Source organism: Parus major, chromosome Z (genome assembly GCF_001522545.3).
Source record: "Parus major isolate Abel chromosome Z, Parus_major1.1, whole genome shotgun sequence".
NCBI classification, from domain to species: domain Eukaryota; kingdom Metazoa; phylum Chordata; class Aves; order Passeriformes; family Paridae; genus Parus; species Parus major.
The window spans coordinates 40,361,362-40,386,061 of record NC_031799.1 but is presented as its reverse complement, the minus strand read 5'-3'; the positions used below and the strand labels follow the sequence as shown (position 1 = coordinate 40,386,061).

At 39.1% G+C, this 24,700-nt stretch overlaps 1 protein-coding gene across 5 annotated transcripts in view; it reads left to right on the top strand.

The window, feature by feature from the left end:
* SHC3 (SHC adaptor protein 3) overlaps window positions 1-23,550 on the top strand; it is a 59,085-nt gene extending 35,535 nt beyond the window's left edge. For all 5 annotated transcript variants that reach the window (XM_015653319.3, XM_015653318.3, XM_015653317.3 and 2 more), the window contains 8 exons: window positions 411-464; window positions 4,608-4,659; window positions 8,670-8,796; window positions 9,827-9,980; window positions 10,963-11,059; window positions 11,923-12,117; window positions 14,261-14,556; window positions 17,584-23,550. In XM_015653319.3, the coding sequence (XP_015508805.1) occupies window positions 411-464; window positions 4,608-4,659; window positions 8,670-8,796; window positions 9,827-9,980; window positions 10,963-11,059; window positions 11,923-12,117; window positions 14,261-14,556; window positions 17,584-17,712 (1,104 nt within the window). In that variant the 3' untranslated portion in view covers window positions 17,713-23,550. The remainder of the gene's footprint in view (window positions 1-410; window positions 465-4,607; window positions 4,660-8,669; window positions 8,797-9,826; window positions 9,981-10,962; window positions 11,060-11,922; window positions 12,118-14,260; window positions 14,557-17,583) is intronic.
* Window positions 23,551-24,700: the final 1,150 nt, after the last annotated feature.

Sequence of the window (24,700 nt, the reverse complement as noted above, 5' to 3'; positions counted from 1 at the left end):
CTTAGTTGGTGTACAGGCTGGCAAGGTTTCATTGATTTTACCAGAGTGGCATCAGCAGAAAAATGCTTTGATGAATAGGGCCTTTAGTTTCATTCATCATTATCTGTAATAAAGAAAGTGAGTTTTAGCAGATTAAAATTTCTCCAAAGATACTCTCCGACAGGTCTGTAGGATTTACTGGAGTTCTGAGTACATTTAGCAATCTTGCAGACCTGATACATTTTAAAGAACACAAGAATAAATACATTCATCCTTAAGTTTGTTTATATTATCATGCTACTCTTTGAAGCCCTTGTAGGAAATTTTGATCTTGATTTTGGATTTTCACCAGCATACAAGCAACAAAAGAAATCAAAACTGCAAGCTAAAAAACCCATCTGACTCACACTTATTCTTTCTGATCCATACAGATCATAGCAAATCACCATATGCAATCTATCTCCTTTGCGTCTGGAGGTGATCCGGTAAGCATTTCTCTAAAGCCTTCTCCCACCAAGACACAGCTTTATGAGGACCATGTGACGAAATTTAATGCATATCTTACTAAAAGAAAAATATAACCACAATAGCTCCTGTTTCTTCTTTCATAAAATTTTCTTGATCGTTGCCAACAAGATTTCTTTGAGGGGAACAGCTGACAAGCGTTCATAGATCCTCCCCTTTGAATGACTGAAACAAAAATTGTCAAGGGGCTGTAAGCATTCATATAGTAACTTTGTTTTTCAGAGTAATGTAGAATAGTCATATGGACATTGTATGGATTTTTATCCTGTTTTTTATCTTACACTTTTCACAGTAATAGCATATGTTGCAGCTATGTTTTTAGTATTTATAGTATTTATAGTATTTATAATATTTATAGTATTTATAGTAATGCATGCTTTTCTTTTTTTTTCTTCTCAACTGTAAGTGTATATTGAGAAGACTGTGCAAAATTCTGCCTGCAGGTATATTTGCTACAGTCACGCAGCTTGAAGACAGACTTTCAGGAAAAGCACAGATCATTCTCTCCTGGTTTGCAAAGCTTTTAGATACACCTACAAATTTTATTCATTCAGATCAAAGGGCAGATTCCTGATTATTGTACTTTTCCTTATTTTTATAAACTGTTCATCCAAAGGTATATTAATAAATGGGCTTGAAAAGTATTTGTCACTCAGGAAGCAAGGGGAAAAATATAAATTAGTGACAGCGCTCGCATCTTACCTTAGAGGTTCAAAAGCTCTTAAACTTCGATTAATTGAATGAGTTCCTTTTTATCCATCATGCAATTATCTGTCATATATCAGTCATGTACTACAGGTAAGGCAATTTCTAGCCTGCTTTGTGAGTTAATTCTCTCATTTCAACTCTGTTAAGGTGAAGATGCTTGCTTTCTCTGTTCACTTTGCTATTGTCAGAAAACATAAAGACAAATTTCAGTTTTAGTATAGCTTTGCTGAGCTCAGTGCAATTACAGAAGGGACACAATATCATAATAATTTGGGGAACAAAAAATGGATCAACAGCAGCTTTGAAACACAACAGATTGCAATGGATGCTGTAAATGAACAATTCCTGAAGTGGGCAGAGGAGTGATTAGCACAGTTCCCTGCCTCCGTAAGAAGATTCTTTACTGCCCATCTGCCATCCCAAATGCTAGGTCCTGGAAACACCATTTCACACTGCCCACTGATGAAATGATTTACCAGGAAAGAGGAGAGGAACAGCAGTAGAGTTCTGGATTTGGAGTAAACAAGCTCTTCCAAATGTTTTAGAGAGATAAAAATCTTGCTACTGAGTCATTGAGCCACCAGAGAAATAAAATTGCATCGTGCAAGGGAGCCTACAAGGTATAGTGAAATTACGAATTTGTGTTCCCAATAAGACTACTGCTTGAATTCATTCTGGTGTTGGGTGGAAGAAAATAGGTATAGGTATCTAATGTTTTTCTACAAGCTTATCTCTGATCTAGTAAGGAACAACTTTAAATCAAAAGCTTGTGCAAAAAGCGGCTAGTTCCTTTGTCCTGGGTGCATGTACAAGATGACAAAATGTAAGGATGTGATTTACACATCAGAGAGCCATCTAGACATAACTTTCATTAGCCCTTAATAACTTCCAGTTGTTAGAGGACTGCCACCAACAAACTGCATGTCCTAGCCACAGCTGGGCTCCATTCCAAAGATTTTTCTCCTTATATGAATTTTAAACTGGTTGGAGAAAGGCCATAGTGATCTAGGAAGCTTAGATCTGTGCCCATGTTTCTTCAGGAAGTGATTATCTTATTCTGAAGTTATTTTGTAGTTTGGTTTATTAGGAAGTGAGACTACTCTCACTTCTCTATCCCATCAGCCTTTCTGCTCCGGATATCTGCCTCCCATTTGTGATAGCAATTAGCTTTACAACCTTCCTCCCACTCCCTTACCATTAATTATATTATTTAAAATATAACCCCTGGAGAAGTGTTCCACAGTCCTGGAGAACAGCTTGAATACCATATATACTTTTGCAATGTTCCCCTTTGCAATGAGTCAGCTTCTGGCTGTGTCAGTATATGGGAGCTTAAAAATCTTTCTACCCAATCCTTTTACACACCATTTCAGAACCATTTTTATTTCACTTCCAAGGCTGTGTTCTCAATCCACTTTAGCTCACTTCAGCTCCTCCTATGATACACTAAACAACTTTGCTCCACAGTAATTTCAGGTGGCTCTTTCCAGGCTGCCAGGCAAGACATCTGTTTTTGGAGATATCAGCTGAAATTTTGGAGTGGAGTATCTCATAAAGTCTGATAAGGCAGGTCTCTCAGAGGCCCCTGAAGGCAGTAGTTTTTCAGTTTCAGCAATACATCCAAATTTTAACACTACAATGCAAAGTCTTTAGGCTGGAAATTATAGATCATTCATATGTGTTTTTAGTCCTTGAATGTCAAAGATCATTTTGCTGCATCAGCCAATCCCTGTATAGTTTTTGGATGGGGGTCTTCTAACTTAGCCACACTGAAATGTGCCCACCTTAGGTCCTTAATGGTTTGTCATAGTCAGCTTGAATCTCAGAGCTCTAAATGAAACAAGGAGTAGGTGTTCTCAGACTGTCACACCCACGCTAGCTATGAGATAGATCTGGGGTTTACTCAGGCATAAATGTATCCATTAGCTATGCCTGAAGTAGTAAATAAATTGATCTGTGGCCCATTTTCTTTTCTTTCTGGCCCTGAAATAAATAATGCAGTGCAATTTTCACCCACACATTCACTCTCTTCCCTCTTAGTGGTCTCATGGGATTAATGCCAAGCATGTGCTGGTCCCTCAGAGAGTTTCAGGCATGCTATGAGAAACCAGTACACTGAAACAAGAGCTCTGTATTATTTGCTACCATAGACACGGCCATCTATGTTTTCCTCTTACTTGTTGATATGCACCCTTATTTCCACTGTAGTCACTGCCCAGACACTGGGCCACAAGATGTGTAAGAAATTATGAGACAAAATGGTAGGGCTATGCTTTTTTAACAGACCAACCTCACTGCTGCTGTGTCGGATGAACTAAATGACTTGGTTTCATATCTGTCACCAGAAGCCATGACTGTGCTTCATCATTTCCCTTGCTCTCTCCTTTAGGGAGAAGGAAGGAAATTGTATAGACATTCAGTACAGTGATTTGTTTTGGATGGCTGCTGGTGGTGTGTGCTCGCACTAGAAAAAACTGTGCTGAAGAAGTCTGTCTTTTAACTGAAGGTTGATGTTTATTATGACATTAGATCTTGGTGTAATTGTCAGTGATCTTGGATCAGTCGCCTGAAAAGGCTTTGGGTAGAAGATGTATCCTGTATATCCCTTGGGTTTAGCTATACCTGACTTGCCAGGTGTATCAGGAAATAGTAGATCTAACCAGGACTTCCTTGTTGCATCAAGGCAATATGGCATTTTTCAGATATACCAGCAGGTCTGAGTGTTTCCCAGAAATCCAGGCCTTTCTTTTTCATCCACATAATGATGGAAGTCTTGTGCACTGGAGCATAGGGGTGGCAGGAGAGGAAGAAAAAACTTCCCCAAGAAAATGTCTGTGTACTCTTGCCAGAAAATCCACCAGGCATGTGGCAACAGGTGTGGCAGGGGGAGGGCATCCAGGGATACTGCCAAGCAGGGGCTGAGCACCTCTGTGCCATATGGCAGTAAAGTAAACACCTGCTTGTCACACATGAATAAATGCCATTGCTCAGTATTTCTGAGGAGCAGCGCTGTTACTCCCACTCTTCCTGCCACAGACCCAGATGATTATTCATGTTATGAACCAAAATCTCTGGGTAGTTGAACACAAGGGCTTGTAATTCTATTCCCTCCTAAATGAGACCTGGACCAAGTCCTATTGAGTTTGTTTAATTGATGGAAGAGATTTTAAACTTCTGCTGCATTAGATCACATTCTGTAAAAAGGAAAGTGGTGCAATTAGTAACCAAAACCCATAAACTTTTATATGGGGTTTAAGAAGTATGCAACTGTAGAGCAAAATATGCCATTTGGGGCTCTGCCCAATGGACTGTACATACTCTAGACTGTGATCTTTTGCTGTAATCAGTGCAAATGTGTTTTTGCATTCATTGTAGATATCTTCATTTTTTGACAGGATACTTCAGACTATATTGCATATGTGGCTAAGGATCCTGTTAATCGTAGAGGTAAGTTAGAAATATCTATTTGATGTCTGTTTTTCCTTCGAGAAACACTAATTATTTGTGGTTTTGTTCAGATTCCATCCCCAACCCCCCACCTCCTCACCCTGAAAAATATACATGCAGAACATGAACCCAGTCAAAGGATTGCCTTTGATAGAGCCATGGAAAGACTGTGTAGAAATAAGTAGCAGCAGTTTGCTTCTCAAGCTTGGAATAAATAGGTCTTTCTGCTAGTTCATACCCAAATATCACTTTGATTCTCTTCATGTCTTAAATCAAGCACTTGCCTTACTTGGCTGTGTGAGCTTCTAGGCAACAGCCAAGTCTTACCTACACCCAATCACTGTGCAAGTGCTAAGCAGTCCTCTGATTAAGTCATCTTATGAGGCAGCTGAATTTGTTAGGTCTTCCCAGTACATGCCTAACTCTTCCTGGCAGAATCAGATTCTTCATCAAATAACTAACTTTTGTGCCAGCTTGCTGGAATTCTCTTTCTCAGCAAACTTTTATTCAAGGCTGTATTGCTTTAGTAGCAATCAGTCAGGGGTAGGGACCTGCTTGCTGATTGTGTTCACTAGGTCTCAGTGCAACTACAAAGTATTTTGTAATGTACCTTAGAATCTATTTAGTATTCGTAGATGATAGAGAGAGTAAAACAGACTAGCTAAAAAAAACCCCAAAAAACAAAACAAAACACCAAAAAAACCCACCCATTAAGTACTTCCAACAGGAGTTCTGGAAAATTCAGACACTTTAACTCCAAAATGCCAGTCCTGCAAACCCTCAGCTGCCCACCTTACAATCGGCACAACTAAGCCAGTAGCTTCCATATGTAGTCATCTTTAATGATACCTGAAGAACCTGCTGTGTCCATGTGCAGAGATGTACAGACTTGAGAGTATTAACTCATAAATAATACTAAATAGTACTAAGCATATGAATATGCTGAACACAAGCAAAATACCTAGGAAACTCAAAGGGAATGGAAGGTAGAGAATAGTCTGGTTCTTTGCAATACTTGTTACATTACAACATCACGTGTCCCCTGTCGGAGAGGCTCCAATGTCAGACTATGGAACGCATGCTGCAGAGCTGCTCTCTAGCCCACCTGCTTTAGGAGTACCCTTCTGCTAAATCCAAGCCTGATTTAGTTGTTCTGAGAGATCTCAGCCAATGTAGGGACTAGCACTGTAGACCAAATATTTGCTCTGTAGGGTATGGTGGAACCCTGTGCTCCGTTTTCTGTCCCCGTACGAGTGGATTTTATACACTATGTTCCTTCTGCACTATGTTCCTCCTGTATTATGTTCCTTCTATTTTTCATTGAATGTGTTTATCCTTAGCATCCTGTGATCGTTCTTTATTTAGCTGTGCTATCCTAGACTGAAGAATCACCTTGAACACCTGATATTGTTGGCTTCCTTTGGTATGTTCAGATCAAGTAATTTATTAGTTTTCTTTATGAAAAGATTGACAGCTGGTAGCATTCAAGCTGCAATGCACATCCTCCATACTTCAGAAAATTTCGGTACCTCCTTCCTTTATTTTCCTGCAGCTGTTTTAAAAGGTATATGATATCTGCATAACAGAGGCTGCCACTATAGCAGAGAATGCACCTTCCTATTTTTTCTTGGTTTTGTCCTCTTCATTGGCTTGTCCCTCCTAAGCCCTTTTTGCTGCAGTGAAGCACTGTTACCTCATGTGAAATTCTGTCTTGCTGTGATCTTTAAGCTTTAATTGTCATGTCTTTCCTATGGGTGATTTCCCCAGTCATGTATACATCTGGTGGTGGTGGTTTGCAGATCAGTGACATTACATGTCACCTGTATTAAAACACATTCTTTAAAAGGGTCTAATTGGGACCTGAATTGCCCTCTTTCACCACTATCTGTCTATGTTGTCTGCAAATTATTTTAAAATGGAATTTGTTTTTACATCTGTATCTAGCAAAAATGTTACTGCTGCTGTTACTGATGCTACCCTACCACCAATGCTGTAGTATAGCTTGCATATTAGACTCATTTCTTCCCAAGGATGGAAAAGCTGTCTTCGTGCTTTGCATTCTGGATCTAGCAAGTTACAGGCTGTCTATTTTCTGCTGTAACATTCACAAGAAATCATCTCTGTGTGAGCCAAACCTTCTCATCCTTTTACAAGAAGCATATCTCCTACCTGCTGAAAGTCCATTCACGTATCCAAGGAAACAGGTTACTCATTATGTCACCTACTGAAACTACTTAATGACTCATGCTTCATTTCGGCTTCAGAAAGGTTTAGCAGTGAGCCATGTCGCCTCTTTAAATTTGCACTCTAGTTATAGAGTGCAAACATTTTAGCTTTGTTTGGCCTAACTACTTTTGGTCCACATTTTTGGAGATAAGTGTACACCTTCCATCCTTCCGTGGGGGCTGATTGTTCAATGCCAATAGCAGTGTTGCAGAGGGCATCAAAAAATGAATGCTAGTCAAGGATGTCTGCCTCTGTCTTTGGACACAGTGGAGTTGCTGTTTTTGTCTGCTGAACCCACTTTCGGCATGCAGGTAGGGGCATTTTCCCTGGACGAGGCATTTCAGCTTGCTGGCTGGCACAGCAGATGCTCTAAGGTGAGAAGAGAACACCATCGTATCTATTTGGCACTGTGACTGGTGCCATCTCATGCTGAATGAGGTGCTGCTGCTGCTGCTGTTGCTGAGGAAGAGACAGCAGACATTCTATATTTGCACAACTTCATGCTCCTTGGCCCTTTATTCTGGCCTCTTCAGAAGTCTATCCAATATTTCAGCCTCTGCAAAAGTTGTATCTAAACCTACTTAGTCTCCCTGTATTACTTTAACTAAATGTCATGACCAACCCTTATTTGTAGGATACTGGCATCCAGTGCATTTGGTTCCAATAAGCTGGACAACTGGGCATGCACTAAAATGCGGTTTTTCAGCTGAAGAGTTTATATTCAGGTTGTTAAAGCAATCACAGGTGAAAAAATCAGTAACTTTGAACAAGATGTGGCAGGACTTGGAAAAGATCTGGTTTGAAATCCAATCCAGGCTATAGCCAGTAGACAATATGCTTGTCCAATGCAGAGTATGGAGAATTAACTCACTTGGGCTTCTCTGGATATCACTGAGATGTTGTTCATTGAGATTTTTAGCTTCCACCGCTTAGCACCCATCTGTGCTCCTGCAATGTTGAGTGAGCTCTTCACAAGTTCACCACTTTGTGTTTTTGCATATGACAAGACCTCCAAGCCATTCTCTGATTTAAAACCAGGACAGATTTGGCTGCTCTGACAGCTGATAAGGGTTTCTCAGTCTTTTATAGCAAGAGAGCTTGTGTTGCTAGCCTTCCCCTTTACTGCCTCTGTCACAGTGGATTCAGAGAGGTTGCACAGAGAGATGCTGGAATTAATCAGGTTGCTGGTTCTGCACTCCTCAGAAACCCTGCAGTTTGCTGGGAGTGTCTCCATGCAAACAAGCAGGAACAGGCACCAATCTCTGCATTCCTGGAATAAGATCAGGGCTCATTATCTTGAAATTATCTGTGGATACTACTCCTCCCTCAGAGTGTAATTTGGGAAAAGAGAGCAGCTGGTGACTTGGGGTGATTAGATATAAAAGTGAAGTAATTAAACTGAGGAAAACAAATAAAGCTTTTATTATTATTACCATCTATTAATATTTTTATAATATCAGTTTAAAGTTTAGAATTCTTACATAATCTATTGCATTCAGGTAATAACAGGTGAAATTTATGAGTTTTTTTTCTGTTTGTGGACTTGATAAAAGAGTGGAACAGATTCATGACCTTGTCTATTGCAGTTACACATCAGTGCAATTTTATGTAACCTTTAAGACGTTGTGATTACCTGAAATTCACTATATCAGAATTGGGTTTTAATGAAATGTGTACGTCACTAATAGGGTAACTAAGCTTGAAATATAGGTATTTTGTCATAGGTCATTGCATCTCACCATGACATAAACAGTGATTTGCATGTGTCAATCTTTTTCATTTAGCTTGTCATATACTGGAATGCTGTGATGGCCTGGCCCAGGATGTCATCAGCACCATAGGGCAAGCATTTGAGCTTCGATTTAAGCAGTACTTGCAATGCCCCTCTAAGACACCTACTTTCCCTGATAGGTGAGTGCTATTACAGAAGACAGCTAAAGGACCTTCTTTAGCTTTCAATTTACTTGATGAAATGTGGACAATGTTGCTGGAGACAGACTTGAACACTTAAAAAATATTTCTGCTATATTAGCAAAACAGTGTTTACCTAACAAATATGAAAGAAGTATAGTCAATTTAAAAGAATAGGCTAAATATGGATTTGACAATGATGTTAAAATGATCAGATGTTTTGTGCTGTAGTTAGTAGGCAGAGTTGGATGGCTAAGAATGGTTGTTATTTGTGGCATTTCCTCATTACTGTCACAGCAGCTGTGTCAGTTTAGATGGAGTAGGTCAGACTGCTGGGCTTCCAAAATGACTAATGATGTTTCAGTATTTCTCATATTAGGGTGATGTTTCTAGGAATGTGATGTATTTCAGGGAGGTTTGACTGCAGTGATATCTGGAGGATACAAACTTTGTCTGCTCATATATGTTCAAAAGGCTGCGAAATAGCATTCTGTTTTCTTTAGACACATGGACTGCTATGTGTTTACTAACCTTACAAGAAACCCTAGTGAACTTGTACACTCTGTAATCTCTTATATCAGAGCAGAAATAGGTATGTAGGGAATATAAAATGCTACTATCCTAATCTGGAAGCATGCTGTATTCACATCTCTTGACTTTGTGAAGTTGTAGAATTGCATTGGTGATAGAGAAGTCATAATGAAAGACAGCTGTTTAGAGCCTAGTCAGTCAATCAATTAATAATACAAGTGCTATTTTAAGGTTAGATAAAGTTGTTAATGCAGTTTATAATGGTCTTTAAAGCTAAGTTTAAACACACTCTACTCAGCAGAAAGAATTTGGTCCATTACAAAGAAGGTTTATGTCAGTTTGTCTAAACAGAGAAGATCTGCTTCCTGACTTACATTGATAGCTGAAGTGTCCGTACAACATGCAGCAGTGATCCTCTGGCAGGCAGCCTTAAACTGCTGAAAGTATCTGTAGGTGTTTGACAAGTGAGAGGCAAAAGAAAGCACTCTCTTCCTTATAGGATGCAAAGTTTTGAGGACCCATGGATGGAGGAAGATAATGAGGCAACAGAGCATCACTATTACAACAACATCCCAAATAAAATACCTCCCCCTGGCGGATTCCTTGATGCCAGGCTCAAAACAAAATTTCCCAGCGCTGCAGACACAGCTCAGGTCAGTATAATTTCATTTCTACTATCCTGCTGATTGATCTAAGTCTTTTAAAAGACATGGTTTTATGGTGGATACCTTGTGACTGTCTGTAACTCGCAGCCCTTCCTGTGTGGCCAGTTTCCATCTGAATGGCCACTGTAGATCCAGGGGGCAACACATAAGGCAGGTTCAGAACAAATTAAAGAAGTTGAAATCCTCATGGTATTAAAAGATTAGCCAGGTTCAAGGAACAGAAATCCACTGGGGGCATCCACATATGCAGAGACCATGTCTGCTTCGGAGAATATCAAATAGTGCACATTAATTGGGAATGATTTAATGCAGCATCATTTAAACAATCTAGTGCACTCATTACTAACAGTTCATTATGTTAATGACTTGGCAGTGATCAGTATTTAGCCAGGTTCCTAGACAGGTTTTCCACCTCGTGTTGAGCTAAGGTCAGCTTGAATATTTCTACCAACACTCCTGTCAGAAGTTTGACAGAAGTATCAATGTAGCCCCCTAAGAGGTGTTTTCAGATCCAGCACAACTCAGCTTAAATCCAGAGGGGTCCTGTCTGTAGCCAGCATCCTCCCCTTAGTGCCCAAGTGCATGCCCTGGTATGAATGTGAATCTTTCAGCTCATGCTGTGAAGAGTGCTGGGCTGTCTTCTGTTCCCACGTGTGTTTCTGTGGAGCACTTCTCCAAGTAATAGGTTGTCAAAACTCACTATGTGAGTACAAACTAAAGAAATGATGCATCATTTGGTATCATGGGGGTGACTATAAGCAGAAAGCAGGGAAGAACACGTGAAGGTCACTGGCAATATCTTACTCTTATTCAAATGTATTTGGGATATATATATATATTCTGACATTAAGATGAAGTGGAAGAGTGACAGTACAGAAAATACATCCAAGGAAATTAGCAGAGCCACTTGTAATGTGTCTGAGCATTTTAAAGGCAATTGAAAAATTCCTTGCACATGTGTCCATTCTAGTCTGCATCAGGAGTGGGAGGAGAGCAAATTTATTATCAGAGCCATCACTTAGGAGAAAAATTCAGTGAAGAATGGCATCACGGGCCAGTTAAACAAGGTGAGTTTCACTACTTTTAGCTGTAATATTGCAGGTGGTCTTGAAGGGCAAAGCATGTGAAAGTCTCATGCCTCGAAGTCTTAAGCCAATGAACTGAATTTGGTTGATAGGTTCTCTTTGAGTTTTAGTGTTGATACCTCTGAAAAACATTTGATAATTAACTCTGGATAAATTATTAAATGCACACCTTCATGAAATACTTTCTTCTGCAGAGCAGTTCATAAAGAGTTACCCAGACTTTCAGCTTTCTAACTTTCTGTATCTTAAAACCCCATGATAATTAAGTGTCTGCTGCATGATCTGTTCTGAAAATCTAACCCACTAGGGTATGCAAAATAGAACTTTCAAATGAAAAGCCTAAAGTGAGAAATTTAATTCAAAATGGGAAGCAATGCTCTCTACTCAACAAATAGAAAATAGTGCATAATGTTCCTTTTGTTGTCTTGAGTTTCAAGTCATTTCAAAATACATATAAAATTTCACCCCATCCAGCTTTATGTGACAGCTTTACTGTGTTTTTAGGGATGTTTTTTTTCAAATGCCAGATTATATTCTCTATTGTCAATCTGCACACATTTGAGGATATTATACCTTCTCCTCCTCTCATGACTCCCCAACAGAATATAATTTTTGAAATTTACAGTCTTTATGTACAAAGATTTCCTTTCCTCCTGGGAAACAGCCCCATCATACCCTCATTGAAATACAGTTCTGAATCCATTAATCAACACTTTTTCTAATAGATCCAGCAATTATTGACTTTACATCTCCCAATCAGGAAATTTTAAACCTGTGGTGATGTGGTATGATGGTAATTGTTAAATACTGTTCTGTTGATTAAGAAAAGGTCTCGGATTTTTTAGGATCTCTGGATATTTGTAGTATGTCAGAAGAGAAATCAGAAGTAGCACCACCAGCAGAGCTGCCAATATATGTAAACACCCAGCACATAAATAGAGAAGATCTATTGGCACTTCAGGCAGACGCTGAAAGTACCTTCAGTGGAACAGCAGAGGATGCTGAAGCAAGCAGCCCAGGAAAGGATCTGTTTGACATGAGTGAGTTCCTTTCTTATTCACTTTCTTTCTAACAAGTGACCAAATATGTTTATGCATTAGCTCTGTATTAAAAAAAAAAAATAGGAAAATTTTAGTTTTCCAAATTTAATGTTCCTGGTGTAATTATGATGAATTTTAGAATCCATTGTGGTTTCATACTGGACTGAACTAAATTAAAGGTAGCTGAAGACTTGGAGCTAGTCTGAAAATTTCTGAGTTAAGGTTAGTTGCAGCCCATGTTATCCTTAACATCAGAGGCAATTCTGTCAGAAGAAAAAAATAATCAGGAATCTTGCCATACAGGAAAGTGAAGTAGGGTGAAGGTATGGATGGGTGAAGAATTGTCTTCAGCCTGTCCTGTGAGTATATTACGAGGGAGTCAGTGCATATATGAAAAGCTTTGTGCCACAAGGAACCTAGCATAGAAATTAAAGTACTTAGTTACCTCTTTCTCTGGGTAGGCCTACTGCCCTATCTGTTCCAACTTTGAAGGCTGCTTCTCCTAGATCAGAATCATCACCACAGCTGCTAAACCACAGCTTAAGCCTCAGCCATAGTTTGGTATTGGTGCTACTAATACACCTTTTTTTCAGCCTTGAGAAGATATGAAAACTGAAGAAACAGCGAAAGCATTTGATGCACAGAACATCTTCTTGGTTTATTTACTCTTTCTCCCTCAAATAAATTGCTTATCTATGCTTTATTTAATTCAGTTCATATAATTAAAAGGCAGTGAGACAAAGCAGTTGGTTCCTACAAGTTATTTTATTTGTAAAATAAATATCTACATTTCTGTTATCTTAGTATACAGAAACCACTTTTCTGGCATGTTTTTACTGAGATATGGCTCTATTTCCACAGCTTAGTGAGATGTTCAGTTGAAAGAAAGGAGGAGGATGAAAGTTGAGAGAGTATCTATCTTTGAATATAGATCTGAAATGAGAAAAATCTGCTGTTTGAAATCAGGGATGTTAACTCTTATCAGCCATTGGAACATCAGAGAAAAGTAGTATTAGAAAATGTGCCAATTTACCCTAAGTTAGTGGTTTGTCAAGCTAAACCTAAGTTGGACTTCATGCAGACTGCAATATAGTGAAGAGATTTATCAGCTACCTTTAATAACTAGCTGAGATATCAATAAGCTGTGACAGCACAATATTTTTCCTATTTCTTTGACCTAAACTACCTTCTCTGTGGCCGCATGCAAACAGGGCTTTGTACTCCTTGCATCGGAACAATCTGTTTAGAGCTGATGTATCATTTTGCTGTGCCGCTCGCTCTCCAGATGTCCTTTTGTAAGCCTAGGGGCACAGAAAAACATTTCTTTTTGAAATGCACTGGTGGGCTAGATGAAGGTCTTTCAAGAGTAAATAGCTTCCAAGAGGTCAGTACAACATGTAACGAAGCACCCTATGACATATTTGCTATTTCTGTAAGACTGCTGATCCATAATGACACTTCTTTACACTCAACTCTACAATTGCACCGAGTTCAGGACTTAGCTGAGGTTTAAAAGATGCTCCCCCAAGGCTGATTTTAGCAAGGCAAATGATGTTAAATGTGTTAACTTGTGTCTGTTTTGCAAGGTTCTCTTCCTAGATGGAGGCTAGGAGTGGGCTGAGTGTGAGGGTGAATGTTCCCTACTAGACATAGCCTTGGGCTGGAGACTCAGTAATGGGTAATTTTTAAATGAATAAGTCGTTTGAACAGAGACCAGATATGAGTATAATGACATTAGGTATCCCTACTATGCAATTTATTTGAAATTAAACTGTCTAACATACCTAGAAAGACTGAAGGAGAGATTTTCCTGGTACCAGATCGTATAAATTCAGCTGTTGACAATAGCCACTGCTGAAATAAAGCAGTACCTTTCAAAAGATCCTGCCAAGGTTGAGTCTTTGCCAGTTTTTTTTGCCAGTATTGTTCTGTGCATAATATACCTTTTAAACACATTACACTCCTCAGTCTACATACATTATATAAATTGGTAAGTCTATTAGTATATTTTCCCTCGTTTTTCTCATAAAGAGAAGTGGCTGTAATGCAAAATAAATCCAGTTTAAAATGACCAGAATATCACCATTTTGCTACATGATTTACCTCTGAATGATCCTGCTCTTGTTTCTATTTCCATAATCAGAACCATTTGAAGATGCTCTCAAGAATCAAACATCTGAGGCTATGTTGAAGAAATCCACCTCCACGGGATGCACCGGTCCTCCTTTATCCAAAGTAGCTGTCCAGACTGAGGCTGAAGAGCTGAGCACTGAGCCATGGTATCAAGGAGAGATGAGCAGGAAAGAAGCAGAACAGCTATTAAAGAAATGTGGAGATTTCCTTGTGAGGAAGAGTACCACAAATCCTGGCTCCTATGTGCTGACAGGCATGCACAAAGGACAAGCCAAGCATCTTCTTTTGGTGGATCCAGAAGGAACTGTAAGCACTGATGCCTCACTAATAGATGACGTTTCTGACTCTACTCATTTTATCTAAATGCCTTTAATCTTCTTTGCAGCTTATTCACACCTTATCATAAGCATCATGTCGTATCTCTGTTGTGCCATCACATCTCTAATTCTCTCCCTGATGCCTAGCAGAAGACCTAGAGCATAGTTTCTGCACATTGCAGGGAGCCTTAGGGACCTGATTCCCAAGCAAGTTCACACTTTGACTGTGTAGTCTTGGTCAAAAGCACAGCATTCTTGCTAAAGGAGGGAGGTTTGACTAGCGTGCACACTGGCAACTTCCACTTGGCAGGTCTGTTACCTGGGATATGGACCACGCCCTCTGTGTTTTCCTGCATTATATGCCCAGGAGATAATTGGGATAGGCCTGTTGCATCTCTTTGCTGCACAATAGCTCCCTCAGCTGATGAAGGGACTTTCCACACAGCAGGATGGAGGGGGCAAGGGAGTTCTAGTTTTCTGTAGCCTGTCCCGTCCAGCTTCTGTGGAGGCATGAGCTCTTCAGAGAGATTGTAACTATTGTCATGAGTTTTTTTCTTTATTCTCCTGGTCGCTGCAAGTAGGCAACTCCTTTTCCTCTATAAAGGACAACTTTAGATAACCAGCTGCAAGGTAAGCGAGAAACTGCCATAAATGCCAGCCTGTAGGCATCTGAGCTGAGAAAGCTGTGGCAGAGTTATGTCAGTCCTGAAGAGTCTCTATTGCAGTGGTGAGGAGCACCCATGGTACTTGTTGCAATTGATTACATTTTCCACATGAGGCCAGTCAAAGAATGGTTTTGCACTTTTGAGGTGCCAGCTGCCTAGTCCTGGATTTGATGGGTACACCAGCCCAGGGGAGTGGCTCGACACTGCTTGAGGGGCGGCCTCCTTTGCTAAAATTCACCAACAGTTTTATGACTCCTGCAAAAAGATAGCCTAATACTCTTTTCAGCATAAACCCACAAATTACTGTTACCAGCTACTGCAAAGGAAACACTGCTGTGTGATGTGGAAAGTGCAGGAACACTGTGTCCCACTGGGAGCTCTTCTGCAGTGCTGACTGGCATGGAATACTCAGGTCCTGTGATGACTTCCAGGACGTTTTCTTCCTGTACAGGATGCCCCCCCCCTCCCCATTTTTACTGCACTGCCTCTAGTGCATCTCTAATTTGGTGACCTCCTTGGTTAGGGACCTGCTTGTTATCTGCACCTATCCCTTCCCTCAGCCTGCTTGTACCATCATGGCCCTGAGGTGCCTTGCTCAGGAGGCACTGTTCCAGAACAATGATTTTCTGCAACTGTAGCTGGTTACAGACAGCTGTGCTCTCTGTATGACTTGTGGGATCCTGACACAGCCTCTGAGCAGCCCTATTTGCAAGTTGTCAAAGTAGAGAATCATCAATAAAATGCCAGTGTGTGGCCAGCCACCACAGCGTGCCAGTGGCTTGCATTTCGTCTGCTTGGTCTCAGCAGGATTGTTCTTGAAGACTGATTCACACAAATGTTGCCTGAAAATTAATTTCGCACACTGTACCCAGTGACATGTAACAGGTCTTAAGGGTGTGTTCTCAGAGCAGAGTTAACTGTCCAATTGCTTCTGCTGTCATCCAGCTAACAAAAAAAGGAAAAAAAGGAAAAAGAGATCTCTCGGTCTGATATCAGATGCTTAAAATGGAGGACTGCTGGATTTTTCTAGATTTAGAATTAGACTCTGGTGATGGTAGGGTGTCTAACTTAAAGTCAGAACATTTCAGAATACAGATAAGTAAAGTTAGTGCTTTTTTTAAAGGTGTATTTTCATTTTGAAAATAGAGTTTGATTTTAGAAAAAGTGACATTTCAAAGCAGAATGCTTCAGAAGTTGGGAGAGCCTTTTGGATTCCTTCAGTGACATAATTATGTGCAGACTGACCAGAAAGCATCATATGCCATCAAAGTTATTAGTTTTCTTTTTTTATGTCACCATGGGACATACTGTGTTAAGCTTCTAGCAGATTTTATAGAACTTAATGTTGAAACTGAATTATTTCAGGAGAGGTGCCCACCACAGCATAAGATGACTTTTGAAAGTTTTAACACAAGTTGTTCTCTCTTCCTGAGAAAAGTTCAAGGAGAATAGATGACATTTCTTACTCAGAACAGTGCTCACAGGCATTTGCTTGAGGCAGTGTAGAGCCAGCCCAAAAGAAAATTTTAGTGCAACATGATGTTTGCTCGAGGTGGATTTGTGCTCTGCCTGCAGTAGCTGTATGCCTAACTCCTTTGAAACCTAGGAAGGAAATGTTTTATGGATACGTGGCTAAATAATTAAAGATTGCATTGTAATATAGATTAGTTTTTGGCTTCTGACTGTTTTATCCTGCAATGTCGGTTTACTCCTACCATGGGTGGAATGTTGTATACCAGCAGGATGCTGCCACAAAGGGCTGGTATGTGAGCCAGAAAAATATTTTTTCCTGCCCTGAAGTGTTTAAGTTATGGCACAAGGATGTATTGGGCAGCATAGGGCAAACCCAAGGTAAGTACATATGGTGGCTGGATCTCTTTCTAGGATGGGAATTTTCAAGTAGTGGAAGAAGAAGATCTTAAGAGAAGCACAAAAATGCTGAGATGCTCAGAGAAGCTGGATTCTAACATATCTGGCACAATAGTGCTTTCTAATTAAAAAGGTGAAAACAAAGAAGTAGGTGGTCCTTCAAAGAATAAAAATTGATCTAAAAATCTGACTTACAGTGAAACAAAATCATGAACAGAAGTCTTCAAGCAGACCTATTCAGAAAGAGTAATAAAAGTATGCTGGTCCATGGAATTGCACGCAAAATACATATTTGGTGAAAATAGGGGGAGTGAGAGAAAAAACAGGAGCCACACTGGATTAGTGCCAAATTTTCACCAATTTTGATGGAAGAGGGATCAGATTCTAAAATAAGATTTTGTCATTTTAGACAATTTTACTGTGAAGTTAAGGGAGAAAGTACATTACTCATTAATCTATCTTCTTGCATCCTTTTTTTGAAGGTTCGTACAAAAGATCGTGTCTTTGACAGCATAAGTCATCTCATCAACTATCACCTTGAGAATAATTTGCCTATAGTTTCTTCAGTGAGTGAACTCTGCCTGCAACAGCCTGCTGAAAGAAAACACTGACTTCAGATAACTCTTTTAGTTATTGCAACTTGCAAGCTATAACTGGTAGAAATTGCAGATCTGAAAAGAAAATGTACATTAAAAAAACCCCACATATTCACATACATTTCACAAGTATATTTTGTTTAAGTTTAAGAAGCTGCATTTCATATGGTACACTTGAACATTTTCAGTGCTTTATGTGACATGAAATCACAGCAAAAGGCTTTCTTAAAAGTAATTTCAACAAAATTGATTCTCTAATGTGAATGTTGATAGTGTATATACACATTATATTTATTAATACAGTATATATTTATATTTTTCAAGTCAGTCTGTTGACAGTATAAAACTATCTTCTGTGCCATGTGTTTTTACCAAAAGAAAAATGACAAGTGTGATTGTTCAGATAAAAATAAATAGAATCCAGCAGTCTCAATTTCTTGAGAAATTTAGTATTACAAATCTTACTTCTGATTTTACCTAAGAAGCACAACTATGGGGATTATAGATGGATTATGCTAGTTAACCATGGAAGGAATCCGAATTCAGTAACTAGAATTCCAACTCAGAAATTTAGCATACAATATTTTTTAAAAGTATTATTCAGTGTCACTGATATCAAAAGGATTTTATCTTTCTGACGTCAAGTTTGAATTCTTATATGATGTTATTCGAAACATTTGTATCTTACTTTAGCAATGACTTAGTGTGATCTCTATGTGTACAAGGTGTGTGCTTTGATTTTTCTATGATATTGTAACAGTATACTGTAACTTCAATTTATTAATTTCAGTGCTAAGGCTATTTATAAGTAGTTCTCTGCTTATGGTGAAGATCTAGGTGTCCTTGAATTAACAGTTTCAAACGAGATGTTGCATACTGATTAGACAAGTTCAAATAACTTGTGTTTAATAGACTTAATACAAGATGTACATGACTGTTCAAAGACATATCTGAAAAATCTTATCTTCTTATAAGCAGTGAAGACTATCTGAACTCAGTGGTCAGTTTTGCAAATGATATCACTTGCATTTACTTGCCAAAGCATAACTTCATTTTGGCCTTCAGCAAGTGATAGGTATTGGAAATATACTAGTTTTTCTCTAAATATCAAGTTTAGAAAATACACATACAATAAAGACACATTTCTGGCAGAAATGCCCTTGACTTTTGGTACTGGGAAATGCTTTAAGGGATGTTTGTACTGTTCACATTAAAGCATTATATAAAGTTATTTTCCCATTCTATGAATCTTATTATGAGTCAAATTCAATAGACACAGTTCCTGTAAATGCAATACTTGTGCCAGAGTCAAGATTTAGCCTTCAGCAATTCAAGGTCTTCTCTAGCACCAGTCTCTCAAATCAAATCTTCAGACTTGATTCATAAAAACTTAGCAGGGTAAGTCTAGGTTAAGTACCTGCCTACCCCAGAGTATACTTAAAGTTACATTTGGTTCTAAGAATTTGCTAAGTTTAAAAATTTGTCAAACTATAGTCAAACTGACCAAGGAATTCACTTTGAATATATTCAGGCAGGACTATCATGTTAAAATTCTGAAATAATTTTTTGTTCCTTTTGCTTTTAAATATAGAGAAGTTGCAATTTGAAAGTTTGATTTTGAGTAATCTCAAAACTTGAAATTATTGAGACACCTAAGACAAATCATGTAATCTGCGTCTATGTAAAAATACACCTTATTCTGTAATTAGGACATCTAGAAGCCAAATTAAGACATTAGTGAACCAAATGTTTGTGATTAATTTTACTAAAGATAGTTATTATTTGATATTTCTATGTCTGAATGGGAGCTGAGAGCAAAGGAGAACAATTAAATGCTGAATCCAACCCAAATCAGTATGGCACTGAGTTTAGTGGAATTCTTAAAATTTTGTTTTAGTAGACTGTGAGTGGCAAAGAAATAGGAATAGGTCTTATATCGCAAAGTAGTGTCCACCAAAATGACTTCTTTGAGAGTCTCAAAATTACTTTATTTATCCATATCTCACCATATTCCAGTTTAAATTATCTCAGCTGCCACTCTTTTTTCATATACAATGCCTGTTACTCCATGCTCTAATCTTGTAGCCATGTTCTGGAAAGTTTTCACTGTGATGTCACTACCTATAAGAGAAAGGTGTCTTTTTTTTCCTTTGAATATTTCATATCAATTCAGTAGAAGTCTGCTGCATAACCCCCTTAGGTGTCTTCAAGAAGCCCACCTGCTTCCTATGTCAGTTTTGGATTCCTAAATATCCTGGAAAAATGTGACAAGATTTGGGTGTATGAATTCAAGGTACTAAACATACACTGAAATAAATATCTTAATTTTTTTAACACTCTCCTAGCTTTAGCTTTAATAACTTAAGCAGCCACTTAGCTGCATGTTTTGGAAATTAAAGCTGATGTCAAGGGGACACAAAATGAAACTGCTTGACAGAGATGCTAAATTTCCCAGACTATATTTTACAAACTGTGCCTCCAGGGAAAAGTGGCTATTTTGAGCTGCTCTGTCAGCACAGCCAATCTGCCCAGTTTGGCATACCCAGTGATGATGCAAAGGTTACACACATCTTGTCTAGATGCGGTGTGGTCCGAGGGGGCAGTAGCTCCACTGCACTGCAACAGTGCCCTGCTGACACGATGGGCCAGCAGGTCTGCTACACATGAGGATACAGAGGCTTTTCTACATCACACAGCCTCAAAACTGTCCAGAAAGGAAGAGCCTGTGTGCCACTCAGTCCTCCATTTATTGATCGTGACATGTTTTTTGTCCCTGTCACTCTGGTAGATTTAGCTTCCCCCTTTATGAAAAGGGCAAATAAACTGTAAAGCTATTTGGATAGCAGTTCCAAAGCAGTTGTCATTAGACCAATTTTAAACTGACTGCAACAAGAACTAATTGAACATGCTAGAGCGGCTGGGCTCACTTCTGTGAAGAGCCAACTTTGCCACCAATTTAAGAGATGTAAAAGTAATAAGATAGATTTAAATGATGAGAAGTTAGCTGAAAACCTGACAACTGACAGCATAATAATGTGAGTCTTTTAATGTTCACCTTTGGTTTGGAGTCCTTCATATTTTTTATTATTTTTTATGCAATCTCAAGCACTAGACATTTACTTGTGGTAATTCAGTGCCATGACTTCAAGAAGTGGGATTTCACTGAAAGAAAAAATTTTCAAGACTCAACAGAAATCACTGAGATTAGGTGATATGATAGTATCTTTCGATGTTTTTTCAATAAATAGCTGAGAAGTCAGAACTAGAACCCTAAATATCCTGCAAGACCGTCTACATTGGTTTTGAGTCCTATCTGATTAACAGTTGTGATTTTAGTTGTGTTGCAAGTATAGGAACTAATGACAATGAAAATTTAATGCCTTTAAACAAAGAACATTTATATGTGAACCAGATGATTGTGATTACTTTTTATTGCAGATCTAGACTAATTATTAAGTTAATAAAATTCATCCAATGTTGCTGGGAGTGATAGGCTGGACATCTAGGTAAAATCATGTCTCCAAACTTTCAGTTATTTCAGATGCTTCAGAAGCAATGAAACCTGAAAATAGGGTTTGAAAACTGAATTACTTTCTGGCAAAATGGAGTTGGCTCAGAGTGAGGAATTGCAGCTTCCCTTTCCTTAATGCAAGAGGAGAATGTTCAAACTAAACATGCCTGGCTGGTCAACATATGAGAAGATGCAATTTCCATGGCTTAATGCCTGCCTTTTTGCTCAGTTATACAGTTGTTTCACTCCACTTCATCTCCTGCAGGGTTCACAATGCTAAGTAACACTGGTTCTGCCAAAACCTGTCTGCCAGACATTCAATAAATGCTTGAACAAAGGACATAGTCCTGGGAACAAGGCTTCAGTGCAAAATGTGCACTGTCATTGGAACAAAATGTTTAACAGTCTGGTAAATATTACCTGCCAACACTAAATTTTCCATAGTCTGTATTCATACATTTTCCTCACTGTGGAATAATATAGTCACATTTCTTATCACTATGGTCCCCAGGCATCATGTGCAGTAATATGTGGAGAATGTTTTAAAAATTATACTCTTGTGTGATTGCTGCTAGCACATCAATGCCAGATGCCAGCTATAATGTATTGATAATAGAATTGATGGATATTTAGACATTTGTCAGTAGATTTAATAACCAGCAAAGTTTTGCACCTTCTAAGAAATTTGCAATTATCAGAGGGATATTTGGAACTTGTGAATGTTCTGGAAAAAGTTTGCAAATCCTGCTTTCAAAACTTTGTTCTTATCACCCAATGTCTATCCGAAGTAAGTGTCAGAACCAAGAATTTATATTAGGTAAACCATAATCCATATTTGCATAAATGAAGTCTAAGCTCAAGTAGGAGTCATACTTCCCTTTTTATTTGCCTGACAGTTTCAAAATATGTCTGCATCAAGTCTAAATTCAGACATAACTTAGTGCACTGTCAAAACCACTTTTTTGCCCAAGCTGAGGACTGCACTCTTCAGACACCCATGTGTGTTCAAAGCTGTCAAAATGTGGGTGAATTTCCGCTAAATGCTCTATGATCAGCTGGACTTACTCTCCTCACTCACATACCATGTCTGTGGACCTTGTCCATGTCTGCATTGGATGCAGCTGTAATGAGGGCAGGCTCACCGAAAAGATAACATGGACATACAATTTGCCTGCAGTTAGCCAGAGGCTTGGATAGAGAGTGAAAAGCTGTCTGGGGAGAGCAAACTTCAGGGATAAGAAATGTGAAGCCTGGAAACATGAGCCAGTAGGCATTTAAGCCAGTAATGAGAATAGAGAGTTGTTGCCAAATTATAACCATGCTAATTGGTTGATAGAGTTAAAGCAGAACCTCTGGGGATACAAAGCCTACTGCTCATCTCTTATTGAGACATTTATGTTCACAAGCCCTGATCTGTTCCTCTGCACACTCCAACGTAACTATCTCCTAAGGCTTCCAGGGAGAAAAAGCAGGGCTTTTTTTTTTTTTCTTTTCTTTGTCTCAGTAAAGGGGATAAGATTTCAGAGCTACACATTTCTAGAAAAAGCACCATACAAAGAGTGTTTATACCTTGTTTGACAACACAACAGGTCATGGAAACCAAAGGAAGAAAGAAGCTAGAGCTAGGTGACTCATTCTGCTACCCCACTGTGTAAGAGACAGTGCAGATGACTCAGAAAACAAAGCCTCAGAATTTGAGATTAAGATGCAGATTTACACTTTATGCAGCTATCATGAAGATCAAATAAAGTCCAGGTCAAATAAAAACTTTATCCAGCAGTCCTCCTTTTTCTTCCATGAGGAAAAAGACACCAAACACACCCAGGCATATATTAATGCAAAATTAAGTGAAATTTTCTACTAAGTGAAGAATGTGAAGATTATAATTAGTATATATTTGTGTCCTTTTTGTCTGGATTGCTGTGATAACTGCTTCTTAGTAAAGTCCTGCAGAGTTAAAACTTGAAAGAAGCTAGGTTTCTTCTTTCGAGGTAAATGTTTTTCTTTGCATTGTGTGGGCAGCAACAACAAAACTAAAAAGTGACTATTTTGCTGTAAAAGGAAGTTTTATTGTACAACTGTTATTTAATAATATTTATTACTTTTAGAAACATTTTTAACTGAGAATTGCAGGAAAAATAATGTATGTGGAAATATTGTGATAATTTATATTCCTAACCACTTTTGTGAATCTCAAGTCTTTGCCTCTCTGCTGACTGTGATATTTTAGCTGTAGAGACAAGTTTTGTCTCTGAGGAAGTCCTTGAGCAATGTAGTTTGGAATATAAGTGTCATGCAACTGTTTTCTGATTATTCAGTTTGTATATGTTTAACCAAAGTAATAAAACAGTGAGCACTATTACTAGACTGAAATGCATGTAAAATTGACTTGAGTCTATTCTCTTATGCTCAGGTTCCTTAATGAAGTTTATTTTCTGGGTTTGGGGTTGGGCTTGGGTTTTTTTTAACTGACCTGAACGGAGGCACATTTTGTAGCAGAATGTGTGCCATTCAAAAAGTGCATAGGGATATTAGTAAACCAATCAATTGCTCAACCCAGTAGAATCAGGGATGAAAAATATCAGAGGACCAAATGGCACATGAGAACCTGGACCTCTGCTACACTGACTTTACACCACCACAGGAGCTCCAGGTACTTTGACAGAGACAACACATGTGTTTGTTTTCAACAAACACTATATTCATGAAAGCATGTAAGCGTTAATACAAGCCCTTCTGAGCCAGATGATGCCCTGTTCTGGAAAGGTAGGTTTGGCTGGAAGTAGGTGACACTCAATAGGTGAGAATAGAAAAGGGTATTCCACTCCATGATGTTTCTGTGGAGAGTGACTGCAAGGACAAGTGCAGCCACTTTATGTACTGCGGAGAGGACATTGTCTCCATGTCAGCAGGAAGATGTAACCCTAGTCCTCTTCCTCCACTGGCCACAGGTCTTCTTTCAAAGGCCCTTCCTTCCCTTTTGATCACCTGGACTAAAGCTGAGCCTGAGTACGCCCTGGGAAGTTACACTGTTCTTGGGGAGAAGAAATGCAGTTCTGAAGGCATCAGGGGCACCTGCAAACTCTGCATGCCTCTGCACAGCGCCTCCTGCCCTCTTCAGGTCCTGGGGGTCCACAGGACAGCAGCAGAAACCCCCAATAACTGCTGTTGTGCTTGGTCCCCACAAGCCTGGCCACAAGAAGGGAATGTCTCCAGGCCTACTGTGGCTGGTCCCCTGCTTCTGCTGGGATTGTCCTTAGTTGTGTTGGCAGGTGAAATGACACCTGCAGGGGAACACAAACACACCTCTGCTCAGAAGCACCTGAGCACTCACTTTTAGGACCCAAGCTTTTTGGTGTTTGTCACTTTATGCACAGCTATCTTTTCCATTTCCTTATTAGAGCAGTTGGAAATAAGCCTTGAAGGCAGCACAAAACTTCACCACAGTGGCTTCTTGCAAAATGCCTCTTTCCAGGGAGCAGCCATGCCTGG